The 25,874-nt window shown below is 42.8% G+C and overlaps 1 protein-coding gene across 1 annotated transcript in view; it reads right to left on the reverse strand.

The window, feature by feature from the left end:
• ELP3 (elongator acetyltransferase complex subunit 3) overlaps positions 1 to 25,874 on the reverse strand; it is a 120,840-nt gene that overhangs the window by 87,253 nt on the left and 7,713 nt on the right. The window contains exons 3-7 of the mRNA XM_043890843.1: positions 22,415 to 22,553; positions 12,351 to 12,421; positions 10,982 to 11,045; positions 8,800 to 8,868; positions 6,339 to 6,493 (exon numbers count right to left, since the gene is read on the reverse strand). Of these exons, the coding sequence (XP_043746778.1) occupies positions 6,339 to 6,493; positions 8,800 to 8,868; positions 10,982 to 11,045; positions 12,351 to 12,421; positions 22,415 to 22,553 (498 nt within the window). The remainder of the gene's footprint in view (positions 1 to 6,338; positions 6,494 to 8,799; positions 8,869 to 10,981; positions 11,046 to 12,350; positions 12,422 to 22,414; positions 22,554 to 25,874) is intronic.

The raw sequence follows: 25,874 nt of genomic DNA on the forward strand, positions 1-25,874 counted from the left end.
TCAGTTCTTCACATCAGGTGGCCAAAGTATTGGAGCTTCAGCTTCAGCATCAGTCCTTCCAATGAATATTCGGGACTGATTTCCTTTAGGTTTGACTGATTTGATTTCCCTGCAGTCCAAGGTACTCTCAAGAGTCTCCTCCACCACCACAGGTCAAAAGCCTCAGTTCTCTGGTGCCCATTCTCCTTCATGGTCCAACTCGTGCATCCATACACAACTACTGGAAAACCATCGCTTTCATTAGACGGACCTTTGTTGGCAAACTAGTGTCTCTGCTTTTTAATATGCTATCTAGGTTGGTCATAGCTTTTATTCCAAGGAGCAAGTGTCTTAATTTCACGACTGCAGTCACCATCTGCAGTGGTTTTGGAGCCCAAGAAAATAAAGTCTGTCACTGTTTTCATTGTTTCCCCATCTATTTGCCATGAAGTGATAGGACCAGATGCCATGATCTTCATTTTTTGAATGTTGAGTTTTAAGCCAGCTTTTTTCACTCTCCTCTTTCTCTTTCATCAAGAGGATCTTTAGTTCCTCTTCGCCTTCTGCCATAAGGGTGGTGTAAGCTGCATATCTGAAGTTATTGATATTTCTCCCAGCAATCTTGAATCCAGCTTGAGCTTCATCCAGCTTGGCATTTTGCATGATGTACTCTGCATATAAGTTAAATAAGCAGCATGACAATATACAGCCTTGATGTACTCCTTTCCCAATTTGGTACCAGTCCATTGTTCAATGTCTGGTTCTAAATGTTGCTTCTTGACCTGCATGCAGATTTCTCAGGAGGCAGGTCACGTGGTCTGGTCCCATCTCTTTCAGAATTTTCCACAGTTTGTTGTGATCCACACAGTCAAACGCTTTGGCATAGTCAATAAAGCAGAAGTAGACATTTTTCTGGAATGCTCTTGCTTTTTCTATGATCCAACGCATGTTGGTAACTTGATCTCTGGTTCCTCCGCTTGCACATCTGTAAGTTCTCGGTTCACACACTGCTGAAGCCTGGCTTGGAGAATTTTGAGCACTACTTTCCTAGCGTGTGAGATGAGTGCAACTGTGCGGCAGTTTGAACATTCTCTGGCATTGCCTTTCTTTGGGATTGGAATGAAAACTGACCTTTTTCAGTCCTGTCGTACTGCCGAGTTTCCCAAATTTGCTGGCCTATTGAATGCAGCACTTTAACAGCATCATCTTTTAGGATTTTAAATATAGCTTAGCTGGAATTCCATCACCTCCACTAGCTTTGTTCATAATGATGCATTCCAGGATGTCTGGCTCTAGGTGAGTGAACACACCATCATGGTTATCTGGGTCATTAAGAACTTTTTTGTATAGTTTTTCTGTGTATTCTTGCACCTCTTCTTAATATCTTCTGCTTCTGTTAGGTCTATACTGTTTCTGTCCTTTATTGTGCCCATCTTTGCATGAAATGTTCCCTGGGTATCTCTAATTTCCCTGAAGAGATCTCCAGTGTTTTCCATTCTATTGTTTCCCTCTATCTCTTTGCATTGCAAAATTTTAAAGTTTCAGTTGATAGAATGTCGAATTGACTGTATCCTAAAAATACATTATATACATTTTCAGCTGGCCTAGCTAGCTCACATGACCCAGGGGACCCAAAAAACAGACTAAAAATCTCTGCAACAAACTTTCATGGAGGGGGGTGGAGGGATGGAACAAATCTAAGATATTTATGATTCAAACTCAGTTAATGCACAAGGTCTGCAACAGGAAAACAGCTGCACTGAGAAAAGAATATATAGCACATAAGCATGGGGAGAAAAAAAGTGATGGTCTGAATAGATGATCTGATCCTAAGAGGGAATTCTCAGAGTTCAATGGATTTTTAGGCAGTAATCCTCTGAGGTACCGTTGTCATCCTAACGTCATGGGGCTTTGAACTAATTAAGGCTGTTTTTCCTCTAATTGCGTTTTATTCTAAGCTGTCATCTGTTTGTCAGTATTATTAGGAAGAAGGCGTTGGATTACATCATGACTCCCTCAAAAGTTTGAAAGACTTCAGCGTTTTACTCAATATGACTCATATTCATGAATGATCAAGGTTCTGAATGAGCAGTAAAAATAAGGTCCCATCTCATCCTGCTACTCGAGGCCCTGCAGGATGGAGATCAGGCTTGCCTGCTGTTTTTCAAAGTTGATTCATGGACACAGAATTAACCCATAGCCTCCTCTGGTGGCCATCACACAAAGTAGGCTGCTCACACCCACTCTCCCAGACGCTCAGCACTCCACCCAGGCATCTCAAACTGATGCTGAATCTGAGGTTCTAGCTTCATCACAAAAGAATTCTGAAATGAAGTGATAGGTAAGAAGTGAATCTGGTCCCATCACTTCATGCAAACAGATGGGGAAACAATGGAAACAGTGACAGACTTTATTTTCTTGGGCTCCAAAATCACTGCAGATGGTGACTGCAGCCATGAAATTAAAAGACGCTTGCTCCTTGGAAGAAAAGCCATGACAAACCTAGACAGTGTATTAAAAGGCAGAGATATCACTTTGCTGATAAAGGTCCATCTAGTCAAAGCTATGGCTTTTCCAGTAGTCATGTATGGATGAGAGAGTTGGACCATAAAGAAGGCTGAGCGCCAAAGAATTGATGTTTTTGAACTGCGGTGTTGGAGAAGACTCTTGAGAGTCCCTTGGACTGCAGAGAGATCAAACCAGTCAATTCTAAAGGAAATCAGCCCTGAATATTCATAGGAAGGACTGATGCTGAAGCTGAAACTCCAATACTTTGGTCACCTGATACAAAGAGCCAACTCACTGAAAAAGACCCTGATGCTGTGAAAGATTGAGGGTAGGAGGAGAAGGAGGTGGCAGAAGATGAGATGGTTGGATTGTATCACCTACTCAATGGATATGAGTTTTAGCAAACTCTGAGAGATAGTGAAGGACAGGGAATCCCGTGTGCTGCAGTCCATGGGATAGCAGAGTTGGACATGACTGAGTGACTGAACAATAACTATGACAAGTGGGAGAATTATTCTAATTATTTTGGGGAAGGGGCAGAGATTTCCAGCAATCACCATCCACTTTTTGACCTCTTTGGTTAGCCTTAGAACTGTTATGGTGCTGGTGGGTGTGCTATTTAGCATGCTAATGTATTACAATGAGTGTATGATAAGGCTCAATGTCTTCTAGAAGCTAACTGTTCCACCATCTTGGTTCCAACCAGTCTGTCATGTCTCATGGCCATATCATGGGTTTCCCAGGTGGCTTAATGGTGAAGAATTTGCCTGCCAATGTAGAAGATGCAAGAGACCTGGGTTTGATCCTTGGGTCAGGAAGATCCCCTAGAGAAGGAAATGGAAACCCACTCCAGTCTTCTTGCCTGGGAAATTTCACCAGCAGAGGAGTTGGGTGGGCTACAGTCCATGGGTTCGCAAAGAATTGGACCTGACAGAGCACAGAGGCACACACATGCCCATTTCATTCTTTTAAAGGTTGTGTCCTGCCCACTTCCCTCTTATTTCAAAACTACCCTGGAGATTTATCTAAACTTATGAAAAAGTCTCTCTACTCTTTTCATTTTTACCAACCCAAAGGGCAGTAGACATTAAGGGCACTGAAGTAGGGTGAACACAGCACCCTGTCCCCCATTCCAAGAGGCACCCCTACGTGGTCAATAGTTGTCAACATCTGGCCAACAGACGATCATTCAAAATTCATTCACCAGTTTACTTGTGGCTGCTACATGCCAAGAACCATTTTAATTACAGGATAATGAAAGCATCTTTGAGTTCATTCAAGTCCTACTTATCACCATGCAAGAAACTAAGAGGGGCACTGTTTGAACCACCTTATAATTAGCTGTTTTCCTGCACCCAACCTACCCACACTGTAATAAAGACGCCAGAAAAAAAAAAAAAGCCTGAAGGCAGTGGGAGAGGGAGTGCAAGGAAAAAAAAAAAAATTCTTCCAGTGTTTTGCAGCTCTGGTGATGTACACAAACGCGTGCTCACACACACACAGACAGGCACTCTCGTTCATTTTACGCCTGGCATGATGTCCTGCATGATAATTATAGCCAAGTTTAGGCTCTGAAAGAAAAGCTGCCTTGGCTTCACAGGCCCCCACTTCACCTCCTGTGGACCTGGGCTAAGTGGCTTTGTCTCTCTGGGCCTTAGTTTCCTCACTTGTAAAACAGGGATGATTTAAATATGTAACTCAAAGATTTCTTGCGAGAATTAAGTAAGTAAATACTTATTGCAGCGCCCAGCACACCGCAGACAGAGTAAATGTGACTGTCCCCGTTCACTCCCATTTCCCACGTCCCTTCCACCACGGTTCTAAAGGATACCAATGATGACCAAGATTCCATCACCTCTTCCATGTATTTATACTTACACAGGCATGGCCACACAAAAGACGGGATCACACAGTAAGAGCTGCTCTAAAACTTGCTTTTTCATGTAGTGTACCTTGGAGATTCATGAGACTCTCCCATAACGTAAGCTCATCCATTTGTGTGATGATAAACACCTGTAACAATCTGATAATCCTCAGTTTTATAGGGCTGGCCAAAAGTTCGTTTAGGTTTTTCCATGAAATGTTACAGAACTTTTTTTCTCTGGAACATTTATTGCCAGCCCAGACATCTCTTGTATGCCTAGAAATGTCCCCACTTGAGGCATTTCAAACTTAATGAAGCCAAAGTAAAAGTCTTGACTTTTCTCCCACAAACCTGTTCTTTCCCCTTTTCTTCCATCTTGGTAGGCAGCACTACCCTCGATCGCTTTCTACAATCCAAAACTGGGTGTCATCCTCGATTCCTTCCTCTTTCTTATTTCCAACCTGACTCAAAGTCCATCAGCAATAAAATGTAGCTCTAACCCATCTACTCTTTTCTGTCACTGATGCCGCCACCCTCATTCGGGCAGGGGTGGGTACAACGGTCTCCCACCTGGCTCACCACTTCTACTCTGGCACCCCTCAAATCCACTAGCCACGCAAGAGCCAGGGTGACTTCAGACCTACAAACCTGAACACGTCACTCTCTGGCTTCAAACCATTCACCTACTTCCTACTGCTGATTCAAACATTTTTAAGTCCTCAACATCCAGCCCAACTGACTCTTCAAGTTCCGCTCATGACATCTGCTCCTTGTTTCACTGGAATCTAGCCACACCTGCCTCCTCTTTGTTCCTGGAGCACCTCAAGTTTCCTCCTTGCTTCAGGGCCTCTGTCTTATTTGTTTTCTGTGCCTGGCCTGACTGACTCCTCCATATACTTCCGATCTCAGCTTAAACATCACCACTTCGTGTACAGAATCAGCCTATGTTTTCTCCAGCACAGCAGTCTGTCTCCATCACTGCACCTACTGTTTGTTATCTGTTGAACCAGCAGAATGTAAGCACCACCAGGGCAAGGACAACATCTGTCTTGTTCACTGTGTTGCTCCCAGTACCCAAGGCAGAGCATGGTCCCCTGGTGGGCCTTCAATTAACGTTCAGTTAAAAAAGGGAGAGTACACAGTAGCTTAGGCAGGTGTCCCTGAAATTTCTGAAAATAAAAACTGTTTTAAGACTTTCACTTCTAAAATCACTAAACTTAGGAAACTTTAGTTTTCTTCTTGCTAAAAATGGAGACAGAAGGTATCAAAAGAAAGCATAGCTGTCTTCTGTTTCGACTAGAATTTTTTGTCTAGAATTTGAAACGAATAAATGATCCCATTCACAAAGAGAAATGACTCAACAGTCATCAGGTAGTAAGTCATAAAACAATACCTATTAAATAACAGTCATTTATTCTGTGAATTTTATAGCAGCTCAATGTCTCAGATTAAAAGTACTGCCCTTGCTTTCTCTGGGTGAGCTCACCAACTCCAATCAAGGCCACTCCTGCAGCTTAGAGCAGCCTAAGGCCGAAAAGATCTGCACAGTGATTTTGTATGTTTTGTTGTTTTTCTTTTTTCTTTTTATTCTTTTGCACAGTGAGAATACTAATGCCAGTGGACCATACTCACTTTTAAAAAACATAATCCTTCTCCTCACAATATAGTAGTAACAAGAACTAGGACTGCATGAGATGATTTTTGTTAACTAAACTTATCGTGGTCATCATTTCATGATGTAAGTGAAGTCATTATTCTACACACCTGTAGACAGTATTGTATGTCAACTACATCTCAGTAAAATTGGAAAAAATGTATTTAACCTTACAATCCATGAAAACCATGCAAGTAAAAAGAATGAAAACCTTTCCTCTTGTCCCCCAAAGAACTAGGAGGCTAGACATAGAGAAGGAATTCTCACAGACTGCTGCTAGGAGGATAAACCAACAACCACTCAGGTGAATATGATAAAGCAAGGATTTCTTACTTGACGGCCTCATAAATATTGTTGGAGGTATGTCCTGATAAGGCATCATGTAAATTTCGAATAAAATAATCTCTGTATTCTTCTGGAAGGGCCATAAATGTTCCGCCCATCACGATGAATTCCACTTTATCCACACTGTGACCAAGTTGTTTTAACTGAAAGACATAAATTCGTCAGCATTAGGAAGGTATAGTCAACTACTTTTAAGTGGCTTACTGAAAATTTCTAATTTTACTTGGCAGTGTTTTCATCACTACAGTTTAAAAATGAGAAGCAAACATGTTGAGCAAATTCTACGGACTCAAGAAAATAGGCTCCAAAAAAAAAAAAAGAAAATAGGCTCCAGAGTCTGAAAGAAAAATAATTATGGTTCAAATAAGGAGGAAGAGTAAGAATTTAAAATAATCAAAAGTTTGATGTCAACTTACAGAGTTAACTGAACATTCAAAAATACAGAGAATATAAATTAGCAGCAAATATAATCATACAAGATATAATTGTATACACTGTAATAGAATAAACAGATATTTCTTGATTATGTATTTTTTAAGAAGACTTCACTGAATTTGCTACCAGACTGCTTGTTTTATGCTTTGTTTTTTTGCCCAGGGGGCACAGAGGATCTTAGCTCCCTGACCAGGGACTGAACCTGTGCCTTGCACTGGAGGGCAAAGTCTTAACCACTGGGCCACCAGGGAAGCTCCCTCAACATGTACTTTACGCCAGACTTTGAGGTCAGCGTTGAGGACAAAGATGACTATATGCACTATAACCAGGACCTGATGCAAACACCACCAGATTAGAAAGAAACATTAAGAAAGCAGTTTCAGATGAAAACTTTCCAGTTTTGAATTGTGAAGATTCTGGACACAGATGGCACCTTTTTAGCCTGGTTTCAGGGGTGGGGGGAAAAAATCAGTGTGAAATATAATATCTCCTCTACGTGGGGATACAATGGTACAGATCTTTCCATTTTTCAACAACAATAAGTCAAGATTCTAATTTTTAAAAACAGGTATTTCAATTTCTTGCCAGGTGTTAGGCTTGAGAAAAAGTGAGTCAAGTGGACTACAAATTATGAACTCTAATGTACTAAGTAAAGAGGATATCTGCACTTAATATGAGCAAAAAGTTATATTTTTAAATACTTATTTCTGAAAATGAAAAATAGCAACTTATAAATAAATACATACATCCTTATATTAGGTTGGCCTAAAACTTCATTCAGGCTTTTCCATAATATCTTATGGAAGAACCCAAATGAACTTTTTGGCCAACCCAATACATATGTAAATCCTTACACATACATAAGCGTATGTGCATGAACGTGAAACACATGCAAATATACAAGTATGTGCATATAGCTATCAACACTAAAAGAATACTCCATCTATGGTCGTTCACCAGGGATACACAATTAAATCTTCCTGGTAGCTTTTTCAAAATATCTTGCCTGGATCCTAAACCAGACAGCACCATATAACTCCAGTGGTGAAACCTGGCACGTGTTTTGAAAACGTCACGCAGGTGATTCTAGCACATTTACAGCTGGGGAAGAATCACCACTCTCTGGTGTTTTCTGCATCTTCCAGAACCCATGCTCCTTTTTGGTAAAGAGAAACCTTTCGAGCTCTACTGACACATTTTAAATAAATTAAATATTGTGGCTAAAAAAGAAAAGAACACAGAAGTGAATTTCTGTTACGTGTTACTTTCCATTTCAGACTGTCTAGTTGCCCGAATAGATGTTACTATAAAAACTATAGACAGTGCTTGCGTTGTTTTAAATTAGATAAGTTTAAAACGAAATTAATGTTCAGACTTCTTGAACACAGCGAGGCCACTGACATAGTACTTGTTTTTAATCAGTTACATTAAGGTATAATTTATACATTGGGTTGGCCAAAAAGTTCGTTGGGTTTTTCTGTAAGATGTTGAAACTTTTATGCCCAACCCCATACAACAAAATCCATTAACGTTAATTGTACAATTAAATGAGTTTAGAGTTGTGTAACCACCACCACCACCATTATACAGAACAATTCCACGGCTCCCACGAGTCCCTCATTCCCCTGTAGTCAATTTCCTGTTCTCACCCCAGCACACCAGCCACCATATTTCTCATTTGGCTTATGGAAGCTAAAATTAATCCACCCACCTATTGTCTAAGACCTTCGACATTGCCACCCACTGTAAGTTTCATAACATGCATGACTTTCTACAAACTCAAAGAACTTCAGAGACTATAAAACCCTTATAGAAAATAATATGGTCTTTAAAGCAAGTGGTGCTTTTGACCCTGCTAGGAACTGCAAAATTTTCCTCTCCGTCAGATGGGATATTAAAAACTTATGAAGGAGAGAAATATTCTTTCAGTTCTTATTTCTGGTTTGACTCAAATCAAGCAACAGTACCTCCTAAGTATAAAGATCTAATGTAAAGATGCTTTTTAAAACCTTACCTGTTCTATCCGGTGTCTTGTCTGCAGGTAAGGGTCATACCTGGCACGGATAGCTCGCATGGAGGTTGGCTAAAAAAAGAAAAATATCCTGTCATGCCCACACTGAATTAAAAATAAGATGTAGTTTCAAAAGGGTTGTATAAAAAACTAAAATTCTCTTGGGCTCCTTTCTTCCTTCCTCAGTTTGGTCAGTTTGAAATAATGACCTGAAGATTATCTGGCTGGTCTCCATTCAACAGCAGGCGGCTCCCTGGGTCATAGTTACAGCTTTGTGTAAACGCTGATGGAATCCCCAGGGCCACCAAATTGTTTTGCTGCTCCAGACAGAGGTGTGCATGCATATTCGAAAGAGTTCCTTGAGAAAATAACCTTTGAGCCAGATCATTAAATTACAACATAGTTTGTGATGGCTTAACACGAAGTCTTCATGCTATCTTACAAAGGTCAATGGCCACGAAATAATGTCCTGGCAGGAAACGTTCCCAGCTACTGAGGCCTCGCGCTGTGATGACTGAAGCCGCGTGCCTGGAACCTGTGCTCCACAAGAGAAGCCACAAAGGGGGCCCCGTGCACTGCGGCCAGAGAAAGACTGTGCAGCAATAAAGACTCAGCACACCCAGAAATAATAAATAAATAAAATAAAATGTTCCCTGAAGACACATTGTTAAATGGGGAAGGCAAGGTCTTGACAGATTACCTGCTGTGTACAAAGTTAGGATAAACAACATGAATTGCCTTTATATCTATATGCTGTTAATAGCAATGTTGGATGAACAGGCAAGGGGCGATACTGACGGACTGTTCGGGGGGGCTGGAGCCGAATGGGGTGGCCGGGGAAAGCGATGAGAGGGAGCCTTTGCACTGAGAGATTTCTTTTGTGTTTTTTACAATTTGATCTATTTAAAAAAAAAAAAAAGGGAAAAAAATGAAAAACCATACATGAGAAGATAAAGTCACTTAGGTTGCTGGCTGCCGGCCTCTTCTGAAGGGGTTCACTGCTTGGAAAGCCTGCTCTCTGGCCTCCTGCTCTCACTCTTGCCCCCGGCAAGAGCCATCAAAGGCCTCTTAGGACCTACCTGGATTACACCATTCCTCTGCTTTAAACCTGGCTGGATGCACATGACAGCCATTGGGTTGGCCAAAAAGTTCACTCGGGTTTTTCCTTGACAGTTTATGGAAAAACCTGGACACTTTTTGGCCAGCCCAGTGTAACAAACTTCTTGCCTTGCCTTACAACTCTGTGTGTCACTGAATCCCAAAGCTCCTTCTCCCCTCACCCGCTCTGCTCCAGAGCCCCACCGTTATTCCCACTCTGGCTCTGCCTTTTATCTATTCTCTCTGCTAAGAAAGGTCTTTCTTGATTTTCTCAAAAGCCACCTTGTCATCCAGGGCTCAGTTACCACGTCACCCTTCGCAGCCACCAAAGCTAAAGTCACTCTCCTATATCTTACTTGACTTTACTTCCCTGCTTTCCATTTCAACTGGTACCTGATTACTTTTTCTTTTGTTTCATTACTGTCTTGTTGTTCAGTCGCTAAGTCATGTCCAACTTTTTGTGGCCCCATGGACTGCAGCATGCCAGATTTCCCTGTCCTTCACTATCTCCTGGAATTTGCTCAAACTCATGACCATTGAGTCGGTGATGCCATCCAACCATCACATCCTCTGCTGCCCTCTTCGTCTTTTGCCTTCAGTCTTTCCCAGCATCATTACTATCTACCTTCCACTTATTAGAATGCAGATTCCACAAGACCTGACCTGTTCTCTTCATGGCTGCAGAGGCAGGAAAACGTCCTGGTGAGGTGCACAGAATTCAAGGCCTGGCCCTGTTACATTCGGGATGTGTCCTCCAGGCCAGTTGTGTAAGCCTTCTAGGCTCCAGTTTCCTTATCCATAAAACTATGATAATAATAGTGTCTACCTTCAAAACGCTGCCAGAAGATTTAAAGTTGTAACGTGTTTAGAACAGTGTTGACATACGTTATATTAATGATAAGCGCTTAGGTAAGTATTTCTGCAGTGACTAGAACAATATATAGAAGCACTTGGCAAATGTTTCATGAATGAGTAACTTGTGCAATCAAGAAAAAAAATAAGAAATAAAAATGTTAAGAAAGCCAGTACTTGTAAAAGCATATGCTAAGTAAAGTATGATATAACACCCCTCCGGACATTACTTTACCTCGTATCCAGTGTAAGACTGGGTGGAATATTCAAAATCTGAATCAGGTCCGCCAGGGCAGTACCTGCCAATACAACAAAAAGATGAGGGTGTCAGATTCAGAACTCAGCTCAAATGCCCAGTTCGGGCATTGCAGTTTCCATACAATCCTGCTTGAACCAGCTTCATTTTCAAATGCTAACAGAAGATTGCGCCTTTGTGCTATCTGCAAATATTTACATTTTCTACTAACAAGTAGAAAGGTAAACATATAAAGGAACAACATTGCCGTAGTTTTCAGAGTACTGCCGTCACTATCATTTAATTTTTTTATTGGAGTATAAGCGCTGTCCAAGGCTGTGTTGGTTTCTGCTGGTGATGAAGTGAATCCGCTGTGTGCACACATTTATCTCCCCACCCCACCCCCTAGGTCCCCACGGGGCACCGCGCTGAGCTCCTACGCTGCTCAGAGACCTCCCAGTAGCTCTCATCTTACAGACGGCGCTGCGCGGGTCAGCAACGCTCTCGCGATCCGTCCCACCCTCTGCCTCCTGCCCTGGGTTCTCACGTCCATCCCCTGCATCTGCATCTCTGCTCCTGCCCTGGAGATGGGTCAATCTGCATCATTTCTCTAGATTCCTCATCTCTGCGTTAGACACACCCTAAATATCTAACGACAGACGGATGGATGAGGACGACGCGGTGCATCTACACACTGGAGTATCACTCTGCCATAAAGAGGAACAGAACTGGGTCATTTGTAGAGACGTGGATGGACCGAGAATCTTTCATAGAGATCGAAGCAAGTCAGAAAGAGAAAAACACATATTGTATATCAACGCACTATCATGTTAGAAGTTTAAGCTTTTAGGGGCAAACAGCAGTGTCTAAATTTTCCTAGTTTGGATTGACACTCACAGTGCTCTCTTGGTAACTACACACTTAAGAAAATTTTTCTCCCGATTAATCTTACTATCTAGAATAATGCATATTCTACTAATTTTTCTAATTATTTAAACTTAAGAAGTTTAAAGATTATTTATAAGGGTAACATTTTGGGGATACTTTGCTGATCCAAATTCATTTTAAATTTCTGACATTTGGAATTCAGGCTTCTCATACTTCCATGTTTCATTTATCAAGTTAACAGACTATCTACTGTTTTGAGTTCTGCAACCTATGTATTGTATATTGAAACAATTAAAATCTTTATATGTTTAATTTTTAAATGAAATCCTATCAATGGCTGCTTATTTCAAAGAACTAACTTACAAATCTTTAATAGTTAAAGTTTTAAATATTACCAACATGCACTGATCAAGTCTCTAGCGCTTGCTGTATCAATTAAAATGCAAACACATACACGACTTATTAAAATCATCATACTCACACACATATATTTCCTGTAAAACTGATGTGTGGACATCTGTGGGGTTTGCACATGACAGCCACAACAGCAATCTATAATAGAAAGATTAATAAAAAAGCAATTGTGAAATAATTCATAGGAAATTCTGGAGAGTGGTTATCTCAGAAAATGGGAGAGGACCGCAACGGGCTTCAAAAGTGCTTGTGATGTTGTGTTTCTTAAATAAAGCCGTGGGCACAAGGGTGATCTCTTTTCAATGTTATTAATCTTCAGATCAGACGGTACAGAATGAATCCTGGAGGAGGGGTCCCTGCTGGAGCTCCAAGGGAACCACGTGTAGACCTTCAGTTTCCTGACCTCTGGAGCTCACCGTTGGCAGCAGACAGACCCTGAACGGACCACGATGGACCCAGGGTTGGGAGAGAGCTGGACCAGAGCCCTGGGTACATCAGGGCCTACGCAGGTTGACTGCGGCCTGACTTCAGTTTGGTTCAGTCCTGTAACAGGAATTTCAGCTGTGGCGTTGGCATGCAAGGCCTCTTGGGAAAGATAAGCATGAAGGTTTGGGCTTTTGTGTAACCTGGGTGTCCAGAGCTCAAAAGTCTGTGGTTGTTTTGAAGAATGAAGTATTATATTAAATTTTGGTTATTAAGGATTTAACTTTGTAGCCTTCCTATCTGGAGAAATAAAATCCTTTAAATGAAAAAAAAAAAAAAGTGCTGCACTCAAAATGTCAGCAAATTTGAAAAACTGAGCAGTGGCCACAGGACTGGAAAAGGTCAGTTTTCATGCCAATCCCAAACAAGGGCAATGCCAAAGAATGTTCAAACTACCGCACAGCTGTACTCATTTCACATGCTAGCAAGGTTATGCTCAAAATCCTTCAAGTTAGGCTTCAACACTACATGAACCAAGAACTTCCAGACGTACAAGCAGGATTTAGAAAAGGCAGAGGAACCAGAGATTAAATTGCCAATATCCATCAGATCATAGAAAAAGCAAAGGAATTCCAGAAAAACTTCTGCTTTATTGACTACGTCAAAGCCTTTGACTGTGTAGATCACAACAAACTGTGGAAAATTATTCAAGAGACGGGAATACCAGACCACCTTACCTGCCTCCTGAGAAATCTGTATGCAGGTCAAGAAGCTACAGTTAGAACTGGACAAGGATCAACGGACTGATTCAAAACTGGAAAAGGAGCATGTCAAGGCTATATATTGTCACCCTGCTTATTTAACTTATATGCAGAGTACATCATGCAAAATGCCAGGCTGGATGAAGCTCAAGCTGGAATCAAGATTGTTGGGAGAAATATCAATAACCTCAGATATGCAGCTGACACCACCCTAATGGCAGAAGGCAAAGAGGAACTAAAGAGCCTCTTGACGAGGGTGAAAGAGGAGAGTGAAAAAGTTGGCTTAAAGCTCAACCTTCAAAAAACTAAGATCATGGAATCCGGTCTCATCACTTCACGGCAAATAGATGGGTGAACAATGGAACAGTGACAGACTTTATTTTCTTGGGCTCCAAAATCACTGCAGTGTCTGTAACCATGAAACTAAAAGAGGCTTGCTCCTTGGAAAAAAAGTTATGAGAAATCTAGACAGCATATTAAAAAGCAGAGATATCATTTTGCCAATAAAGGTCCATATGGTCAAGGCTATGGTTTTTCCAATAGTTGTGTATGGATGTGAAAGTTGGACCATAAGGAAGGCTGAGTGCTGAAGAACTGATACTTTCAAACTGTGGGGCTGGAGAAGACTCTTGAGAGTCCCTTGGACAGCAAGGAGATCCAACCAGTCCATCCTTAAGGAAATCAACCCTGAATGTTCACTGGAAGGACTGATGCTGAAGCTGAAGCTCCAATACTTTGGGCCACTTGATACAAACAGCTGATTACTGGAAAAGACTCTGATGCTGGGAAAGATCAAAAGCAGGAGGAGAAGGGGTCGACTGAGGATGAGATGCTTGGATAGCATCATTGACTCAATGGACATGAGTTTGAGCAAACTCCAGGAGATGGTGAAGGACAAGGAAGCCTGGTGTCCTGCAGTCCATGGAGTCACAAAGAGTTGGACACAACTGAATGACTGAACAACAGATATACACATACATGTACATATACACACACACACACAATAAATATAGACACAAATGTGTTATGTACATGTATGTGTGTGTACATACATATATCTACATGTTTATTTCCTCTGTTCACTGAGAGCATCTGGTAGTGGCAATGCCCTAACAGGATTGCGCACACCTAGGATTCAGATCTTTGATTCTAAATGCCCTTCTCTGTAGCCAACAAGGACCTATTGCATAGACAGGGAACCCCGCTCAATGTCATGTGGCAGTCTGGATGGGAGGGGAGTATATGGATGCTGGATCACTTTGCTGTCCATCTGAAACTATCACAATATTGCTAATTGGCTATACTCCAGTATAAAATTTAAAAGTTTAAAAATAATAAGAAACGAAACTCTTCTCTAGTCAAAGAAACAGGGCTCCTTGGAGACAAGGTCGATTCCATGGCTGGGGTAAACAAAATACAAGAAGAGCCTGGAACATTTTATTATGACAGAAAGCAAGAAACGGCTCAAAGAATGATGAGGACATTCAAAAAGGAAACAGAAACCATCTTGAAAGGGCCCCTACTGGACAAAATTGGGAAAATTTGTACATCAAAATAATGAGTGAGGAAACTGGAAATCTGATGAAGAACCGAACATTTACATAGTTTCCAAGTACTTCACCACACAAGACTTGTTAATTCCAAAGTGGAGAAGAGTAGCTTCACAAAGGGGATGCCTGGCAGACACCCCCTCCATCACAGTGGACAATGTGAGTGACAGGACAATAAACTACACACCACCCTACAGGCTGTAAGAGGAACAGACTGTCCCTTCTGTGACGTTCTTGCCAGAGAGGCCAACCCGAGTCTAATCATGAGGACACATCTGATTAAACCACACTGAGGGAGATGCGACGAAACAACTAGCCTGATACCTTCAAAAGCGTTAAGGTAATGAGGTCCAGGGAAGACGGGGGAAGAGTCTAGACTGAAAGCCACGACAACGGGACACAGCATGTGATTCTGAACCGGGTCCTGCAGCTTATTATTGAGACAGCTGTTGAAACTTGAATGAGATGTGAGACGTATCCATGTTAAATTCCTGATTTTGATGCCTTTATTGTGGTGACGTAAGAAAGTGTCCTTGTCTGCAGGAAGCACATGGATGTTGAAACATCCAAAGGCATTGGTTTTGCAGCTTACTCTCAAATGGCTCAGGGAGGAAGTGTTCCTGCCAGCGAATTTTCAACTTTTCTGTCAGCCTGTGATTATTTTTTAATAGTAAAAATGATTAAAATTTAACTTCAATCATTAAACAATTCACGAGAGAAACTCCAAAAAAATTTTTTTTGCAAATCTGAATTAAAAACTTAGATTTTCACACAAATGTTTTTATTTAAAAGGAGATACAAGTGTTATATGTATACCACTGATGAAGACAATCTAATTTCTCAGTCTTTTATTGAGGACCTACGATACAGGCCAGGTTCTGAGCAGCACAGAGCAGGTGGGCCCTGAGACTACAGGAATACTAATGCACTGCCTCTGTCCTCTGAAATCACACAAGCGAGCAGGGGAGGAGGATTTAGAGAAGTAAGCTATTTCCAAAAGACACGGTAAAAAACACATAGAAAAGACTAGTGATGCTCAAAGGAGGGCATTAGTGAGTCCTGACCAGGGGAGTCAGAGAAGCTGACTTCCTGAGGGGCTGATAGCTATGCTGGCAAGCAAGTGGAGCAACAGGAACGATCATTCCCTGTTGGTGGGAATGCACACTGGTACAGACACTTTGGAAGACAGTCCGGCAGTTTCTCACAGGGCTAAACAGTCTTACCATATAATCCAGCCATCACGCTCCTAGGTCTTTAGGTACTCAAATGAGTTGAAAACTTTTGCATACACAAAAAACCTTCATGCAAATGTTCATCACAACTGCCAAAAATTGGAAACAGTTGGGGTGGCCTTCAATAGGTGCAGGGACAGACAAACTGCAGTACACTCAGACAATGGAGTATTAGTCAGGGCTAAAAAGAATGAGCCAGCAAGCCACTAAAAAGACACAGCATAAAACCTTAAATGCACACTGCTAAGTAACAGAAGCCAATATGAAACAACTACAAAACACACTGATCCCCTCCATGTGGCATTCTGGGAAGGCAAAACTAGAGAGACAGTAAGCAGACCCATGGTGGCCAGGGGTACGAGGCAGAGGAGAGCATGATTGGGGAGTTTAGGGCAGTGAAACTATTCCATATGATACTATATGGTGGATACATGACATTGTGCATTTGGTAAAATCCATAGAATGTACAACTATTAGAGGCCCTAATGTGAACTAAAGGCTTCAGTTAATACTAATGTAGCAAGACTCGTACAGTACTTGGGTGCAATCACAAAAACGACAGGATGATTTCTGTTCATTTCCAAACCATTCAATACAACAATAACTGAAGTCTATGCCCCAACCACTAACATCGAAGAAGCTGAAGTTGAACGGTTTTGTGAAGACCTACAAGACCTTCTAGAATGAACACACCAAAAAAAGATGTCCTTTTCATCACAGGGGACTGGAATGCAAAAGTAGGAAGTCAAGAGATACTTGGAGTAGCAGGCAAGATTGGCCTTGGAGTGAAAAATGAAGCAGGGCAAAGGCTAACAGAGTTTTTGCCAAGAGAATGCACTGGTCATAGCAAACACCCTCTTCCAACAACACAAGAGACGACCCTACACAAGGACATCACCAGATGGTCAATGCTGAAATCGGATTGATTATATTCTTTGCAGCTGAAGATGGAGAAGCTCTATAGTCAGTAAAAACAAGACTGGGAGCTGACTGTGGCTCAGATCATGAACTCCTTATTGCAAAATTCAGACTTAAATTGAAGAAAGTAGGGAAAACCACTAGGCCATTCAAGTAAGACTTAAATCAAATCTCTTATGATTATACAGTGGAAGTGACAAATAGATTCAAGAGGTTAGATCTGATAGACAGAGTGCCTGAAGAACTATAGATAGAGGTTCATAAAACTGTACAGGAGGCAGGGATCAAAACCATCCTCAAGAAAAAGAAATGCAAAAAGGCAAAATGGTTGTCTGAGGAGGCCTTACAAATAGCTAAGAAAAGAGAAGCAAAAGGCAAAGGAGAAAAGGAAAGACATACCCATCTGAATGCAGAGTTCCAAAGAATAGCAAGTAGAGATTAGAAAGCCTTCTTAAGTGAACAATTCAAAGAAACAGAGGAAAACAATAGAATAGGAAAGACTAGATATCTCCTCAAGAAAATTAGAGATACCAAGGGAACATTTCATGCAAAGATGGGCACAATAAAGGACAGAAGTGGTATGGACCTAACAGAAGCACAAGATATTAAGAGGAGGTGGAAACCATACACAGGAGAACTATACAAAAAAAGTCTTAATGACCCAGATAACCACGGGGGGATCACTCATCTAGCCAAACATCCTGGAGTGTGAAGTCAAGTCGGCCTTAGGAAGCTCTACAAAGCTAGTAGAGGTGATGGAATTCCAGCTGAGCTATACCAAAACCTAAAAGATGATGCTGTGAAAGTGCTGCTCAATATGCCAGCAAATTTGGAAAACTCAGCAGTGGCCACAGGACTAGAAAAGGTCAGTTTTCATTCCAATCCCAAAGAATGTTCAAACTACTGCACAACTGCACTTATTTCACAGGCTAGCAAGGTAACACTCAAAATCCTTCAAGCTAGGCTTTAACAGTACATGAACCGAGACTTTCCAGATGTAGAAAAGGCTGGATTTAGAAAAGGCAGAAGAACCAGAGATCAAATTGCCAACATCCACTGGATCACAGAAAGAGCAAAGGAATTCCAGAAAATCATCTACTTCTGCTTCACTGACTACATGATCTACACTGACTGTGTGGATCACAACAAACTTGGAAAATTCTTAAAGCGATGGGAATACCAGGCCACCTTACTTGCCCCCTGAGAAACCTGTATGCAGGTCAAGAAGTGGCAGAACCGGACAGAGAACAATGGACTGGTTCCAAATTGGGAAAGGAATACGTCAAGGCTGTATATTATCACCCTGCTTATTTAACTTCTATGCAGAGTACATCATGTGAAATGCCAAGCTGGATGAAGCTCAAGCTAGAATCAAGATTGCTGGGAGAAATATCAGTAACCTCAGATACGCAGCTGACACCACCCCAATAGCAGTAGGCAAAGAGGAACTAAAGAGCCTCTTGATGAGGGTGAAAGAGGAGAGTGAAAAAACTATCTTAAAAATCAACCTTCAAAAAACAAAGATCATTGCATCTGGTCCCATCACTTCATGGCAAATAGATGGGAAACAATGGAACAGTGACATACTTTATTTTCTTGGGCTCCATAATCACGGTAAATGGTGACTGCAGCCCTGAAATTAAAAGATGCTTGCTCCTTGGAAGAAAGCTATGACAAACATAGATAGAATATTGAAAAAAAAGAGATAGCATTATAGTCAAAGCTACAGTTTTTCCAGTAGTCATGTATGGATGTGAGAGATGGACCATAAAGAAGGCTGAGCACTGAAGAATTGATGCTTTTGAACTGTGGTGTTGGAGAAGACTCTTGAGAGTCCCTTGGACAGCAAGGAGATCAAACCAATCAGTCCTAAAGGAAATAAGTCCTGAATATTCATTGGAAGGACTGATTCTGAAGCTGAAGCTCAAACTTTGGCCACCTGATGCAAAGAGCTGCCTCACTTGAAAAAACCGTGATGCTGGGAAAGATTGAGGGCAGGAGAAAGGGGCGACAGAGGATGAGATGGTTGGATGGGATCACCGACTCCACGGACATGAGTGTGAGTAAACTCCAGGGGATAGTGAAGAACAGTGATGCCTGGCGTGCTGCAGTTCATGGGGTCACAAAGAGTTGGATACAACTGAGCGACTGAACAACAACAATTGATGCATCAATTATAGGGCAACCTGGGGGAGGGGGAGAGGAAGTACAAGGGACTCTGTACTTTCTGCTCAACTGTTCTGTAAGCCTAAAGCTCTATAAAAAAACAAAAGCAAAGCACAACAGTAACAGCAGGGATAAAAGCATGGAGCTAGGATGCACAGCAGATAGGGGATGACAATTAGCTGTGTGCTCCCGACATTTTCAGCAGGTTACTCTGGTGACACTGTAGGAGGTGGACTTGCTGCGGGTAAGACAAAGCAGGCCTGTTATGAGATGACTCCAATACCCTCCAAAACAAGAAACAATAACGGTCAGAACATTCCTACCCGTGGTGGAAGGAATGGACAATGCATTTCATCTATTCAGTGTGGAAACCGAATAGATGGGGGCACCATGAACTAAGGTGGTGGAGAAGGATGAAAGAGCAAGTCTGAGCAAGCACGCAAGCCTGGTTTTGCTCTACTGGAGGGTCTACAGGCAGTCAAAGGAGAGACGTCTAACAGGCAATTTGACGTGGACATGAAGTTTGGGGAAAGGCTGGAGCTGGGAGTCAGCATATGGCAGTATTAAAAACATCAGTGGGGACCTCCCTGGTGGTCCAGTGGCTAAGACTCTGCCTGCCAGTGCAGGGGGTGCGGGTTCAATCCCTGGTGGGGCAGCTAAGATCCCACATGCCTCGTGGCCAAAAATCCAGAACATAAAACAGAAGCCATGTTATAACAAATTCAATAAAGACTTTAAAATGATCCACATTATAAAAAAACAAAAGACATCAACGGATGACATCACCAAAGAAAGTGTGTAAGACACTAAAAACAGTGGGCCTGGGACCGCAGAAAGTATCCATTTTTAAAGGCAAGCAGAACAAGGGTAGCTCTCAGAGAAAGAAAAGAAATGATTCGAGCCAGGAGGAGGACAGAGAATGGAATCGTGGAAACCAGGTGCATTTGTCAGGTGCAGAGGTTGACAAACCTTTGCTTGCACAATGGCAAGCCCATACAAAATGCCGAAAACTGACAATTCAAGATTTATCCTGAAAGCACATTATTTAGGGATGTAGAAGTAAATGCCAAGAAATCAGCTAAGACTTAAAAGCCGTTTGTTTGGAACTATTAGTTTTTCTGAAAGCCTTTTACACTTTGGTACAAACCAACCAACGAACCCCAAACACTTAAGTGTAGAGGAGAGACTAGGATTGATGGTACACTCTGCCAAAAGTTCGGGGGTTTAATTAGTCACAAGTGTGATGTGGTCCAGGAGAGATGGCTATCTGGCAGGTCACTGTGAGCTTCGAGAAGTCCAACAGCCCTGCCCAGGTAACAGACTGAACTTAGTTCACACTGGGAATAAAGGATTCAACTCTGGGCCCCACGTTTTAGGAGGGTCCAAATCCCACCCTGTGTCTTTCACACGCATCCTTTTTATCCTGGAGGCCTGGCCTCAATTGAGGCTCTTCATGCCTAGCTCAAACGGAGAGTATCCAACTGGTCTTTTTGTCTCCCAGCGACTGACTCTCCATCTTTATAAAACGTTTTATTTGTTTCTAATTTTGGCTGCACTGGTCTTCATTGCTGCACACAGGCCTTCTCTAGCTGTGGTGAGTGCGGGCTTCTCTTTGCGGTGGCTCCTCTCTGGAGCAGAGGCTCTAGGCGCATGGCGTCAGCAGTCACGGCTCCCAGGCTCCAGGGCTCTGCAGCTGCGCCCGGGGCTGGCTGCCCTGTGGTCAATGGGATCTTCCTGGACCAGGGACTGAAGTCTGTCCCCTGTACCGGCAGGCGGATTCCTAACCACTGGGCTGCCAAGGAAGACCTCCCCTACATTTGTATCCAAATTAATTTTCTGAAAATCTCTCTGGTTCCCATCACTCCCCTTCTCAAAAATCTTTTACAGTTTCCTCGTATCTGGCTTCTTCGTGGGACACCTGGGCTTCCCTGCTGGCTCAGTGGGTAAAGAATCTGCCTGCAATGCCGGAGACCTGGGTTCAATCCCTGGGTCGGGGAGATCCCCTGGAGAAAGGAACAGCTACCCACTCCAATATTCTGACCTGGAGAATTTCACAGACTGTATAGCCCATGGGGTCACAAAGAGTCGGACACGACTGAGCGACTTTCACTTCACTTGCAGGACATTTCAGATCTTTGACAAGCAGATGCCACACTAACACTTCACCCCGTGAAAGTCCTGCTGCTTTCCATGGTAAAGCCCAGCCCTGGTGAGCCTGGTAGACCTGTGGTTCCCCCCCACACACACCTCTCACATCATCTGTGCCTTAATTCCTGCCCCTGGCTCCCACGACTCTCTGCACTTGCTCTTCTCCGCTGACACGGGCACCACTTCTGTGCCAGCCAGGGGCCACATCTCCACTTGGGTCCTTCCTAGCTCCTTGTACTGCACGGACATCTGTCTTCTGCACACCCTCCTGAATGGTGTCAACTGGTTCACAGTTACCATACGTATTAACATAATGACTTTGTACTGTCAGTTAACGTTTCAAAATACCCTTTCTAAGTATGTTATAAGCCACGAGCTTAAGGTGGCCAGCAATATTTATCATCTTCTGGTGTCACCAAGTTTCAGTCTATACTTTTTTTTAATTTTTTTTATTTTTTTACAGTCTATACTTTTAAAGACCCCCTCCCCCTCACCACCCTATGCCCCATGAGTTCATGCTCAGTCGCATCTGACTCTTTTGTGACCCCATGGACTGGAGCCCACCAGGCTCCTCTGTCCATGGGATTCTCCAGGCAAGAATATTGGAGTGGGTTGCCATTTCCTCCTCCAGGGGATCTTCCCAACCCAGGGATTGAACCCGTGTCTCCTGCGTTGGCAGGCGGATTCTTTACCACTGAGCCACCTGGGAAGCCCCATTTTTAAAGACACTAAAAATCAAAACACCATCTTTTCCTCGAAGTGACTCTCTTCCCCTGGTGCTCTCCGAGCACCCTGCAGGCGTCTCCACTCCAGCACACACCACTACAGGGGGATTTTATGAATTCAAATCGCCCACCTCCACCTCACTACATGGAGGCAGGGATCTGTGGCCCAACAGATACACAGTCAATACGTGATGATTCGATCACTCACCCCACTGGCAGTCCTGATGGGTTTCGCCTTGAGCTTGGGGACCAAGACCTTCCGATACTGAGGCGGGACCGCGGCGATGATGTCCACCAGGCGGGGCTGCGCCGACAGCCCGTATTTGGCAGCTGTCCTGGTCTTCACCCTGAAAGGAGAGCAGCCAGCATGATCGAGGTTACAATGTTCCAAGGACAAGCTACCAGAAGAATAACCTATAAACCATGTCACCAATTCTCGTGACTCCTGCATCCCCTCACCAGAGACAACAGCGGCTCTAACGCTTGCGACTGTCAGGGAAACGGGAGAAAATTCATGACTTCTTGCTCTCTGGAGTACCAGGGAGAAAGCCAGATGACCAGGGGACGGGGCCCAGGACAGTGACACAGCCGAGGTCTCGCTCATGGTGGTGCTCCGGCGTCAGATGCGACCCCCGCCCAGCTTCCGCCCCACTCACTGCATCTGGGACGAGGCCAGCCCTCTCACGGGGCCGGCTCAGCTCACTGCATCTGGGACGAGGCCAGGCCTCTCGTGGGGCCGGCTCAGATCACTGCATCTGGACGAGGCCAGCCCTCTCGTGGGGCCGGCTCAGGTCACTCTGGGATGGTCAGACACGCACGTCGCCTCTATGGGCACCTCTCTCTGTGTTGTAACAGCCAAAACTGTTTCCAGAGGTTGCAAATGTCTTGGGGGTGGGTGGAGGTGTGGGAGTAGTCATGACTGGTGGCAAACCATGGTCTCAGGCCAAAAAGCAAAACAACCGAAAGCAAAGCTATGTAGAACCAAACAGGAAATAAAGTATTGGGTTGGCCAAAAAGTTCATTTGGGTTTTTCTGTACGATGTTACGGAAAAACCCAAACGAACTTAATGGCCACTCCAACATATATTTTATAAAGCATTTAAAATATTTTTCTAATACTAAATATTACATAAAAAACAGAACAAATACTTTAACAATTATAAAACAATCACTCTTGTAACCACATTCCAAGAAAAAGAACATGATCACCATTTCAGAAGACACCTGTGTGCCTTCCTGACTGTAACCTTATCCACATCCCCCAAAATAACCTTTATCCGAACTAGTTTTCTTCTATAATTGTAGAAGAAAAATTGTTCCTTGTTTTCTTCTATAACTGTACCAACTTTTCTTTTCTTTGTGGCTGCTAGCCAAATCCCATAGTCACTTTAATCCATCGAGAAATACTATGAGGTGTTCAAATCCTTTAAACAAATGTTTACTGAGTTCCTAAAAGGTACAAGAGACTACCTAAGCACCTGGGACGTCAGGAAGTATAAGGCAAACAGGCACGCACAAAAATAAGTCTGTGAATAATAAAAACATACATAATAGAACACACACCCCACCGTGAATGCTTACAGGGCTCAAACCATGAACTCAGTGTGTGCTGGGGAGATGTTCATGGAAAATGGGTACAGAAAAGCAGAGGCTTCACAGATGGGAGGGGAGTCTGGGGGAGAATGGATACATGGATACGTATGGCTGAGTACCTTTGCTGTCCTCCTGAAACTATCGCAGCACTGTTAACTGGCTATACGCCATTGCAAAATAATAACTTTAAAGGTATATACATTACAACAAAAAAGAAAGCTGTTAAGAGAGTAAATCCTGGAAGTTCACATCACAAGGGAAGAAGAATTTTTTTTTTTTCTATTTCTTTGATTTTATATCAGTATGTGAGGGTGGATGTTCACTAAACTTACTGTACTCATCTCATAATGTGTAGGTTGAATCACCATACTGTCTCTTCAACTTAAAACAGTGCTACATGTCAACTGTATCAATAAAACTGGAAGAAGAAAGAAAAAAATAAAAAGGAACGGAAGAGGAAGTTGGTAGTGAACATGGAAGACGGTTATAATGAAGACAGAGGAGGCAAAATTTTGACCCGAATTGGACCCAAGGAAAAAGATTCAAAGGTGACACTAGAGTTTCAAGCCTGGGTGAGGGCTAAAACAATCTGGTAAAGAGGCCATCTGAGTACCAGCTGTGTTTAAGGAAGATCCTAACTTTAGCATTCAGTTCAGTCGCTCAGTCGTGTCCGACTCTTTGCGACCCCATGAACCACAGCACGCCAGGCCTCCCAGTCCATCACCAACTCCCAGAGTTTACCCAAACTCATGTCCATTGAGTCAGTGATGCCATCCAACCATCTCATCCTCTGTCATCCCCTTCTCCTCCTGACTTCAATCTTTCCCAACATCAGGGTCTTTTCAAATGAGTCAGCTCTTCGCATAAGGTGGCCAAAATATTGGAGTTTCAGCTTCAACATCAGTTCTTCCAATGAATACCCAGGACTGATCTCCTTTAGGATGGACTGGTTGGATCTCCTTGCAGTCCAAGGGACTCTCAAGCGTCTTCTCCAACACCACAGTTCTTTATAGTCCAACTTTCACATCCATACATGACTACTGGAAAAACCATAGCCCTGACTAGACAGACCTTTGTTGACAAAGTAATGTCTCTGCTTTTTAATATGCCGTCTAGGTTGGTCATAACTTTCCTTCCAAGGAGTAAGCGTCATTTAATTTCATGGCTGTAATCACTATCCACAGTGATTTTAGAGTCCAAAAAAATAAAGTCAGCCACTGTTTCCCCATCTAGCTTTAGATATGCTAAATTAAAGAGAATGACAAAAATATATAAGACATAGAAATGTTCACGAGAAGCAAAAGATTTGTATAAATATGCGTACAGCCAACAAAAAAATAGGTGAAAAAAATCAGTTAAACACATGGTAGAAAAATCAATAAAATATAATGTCTCCAAAGTAAAAAAGAGTACTGATTTCTTTAGCCAATGTTTATTAAGCACAATGCCCCAAAGAAAGGGTACAACATATTTTTTCTAGACAGGGTCTAGAGAAACGTCATGTGCAAGCTGACTAGACCACTGATGACCTGGAGATGGGGGAGCAGATCACTAGAGCAGATCTACATACAGAGAATAAACAGACGCAGGGAGGAGAGACCACGCTTATTTGATGATGCAGCCAAGTCCAAGCTGAACTTGACTGTGGAGAGGAAGTGGATGGACGTGTCCAGGAGATTCTGAAGCGGGGAAGGGCTGGATGACATCAAAAGGCCCAAAGAGAGGGTCTTCCTGGGAGCCAGCTACCCCCTCCTCTGGACAGAGGAGGGGCAGGAACGAGAGGAAGGATGTGAAGTGAGATGGACAGAAGGACAGACCATGGGCTCTGGAGACAGATGGTCTGATTCCAAATCTCAGCTCTGCCAACTGCTAGTTATGCACTCTTGGAAAAATTATGTAACCTTCTCTGTCTCGGGGGACCCATCTGTCCAGTGAGGTAAGTACTGACCTCAGACAGTGTTTGAGAGGATCAGCTGGGCTAATGCGTACAGTGTACTACTAACAGTGACCTGACTATGGTTAAGTGCCCAAGAAATGTTAGAAGCTGCTAGGCATATTAGGCTCTGAGGCAATTT

This window comes from Cervus elaphus, chromosome 29, assembly GCF_910594005.1.
Source record: "Cervus elaphus chromosome 29, mCerEla1.1, whole genome shotgun sequence".
In the NCBI taxonomy this organism is placed as follows: domain Eukaryota; kingdom Metazoa; phylum Chordata; class Mammalia; order Artiodactyla; family Cervidae; genus Cervus; species Cervus elaphus.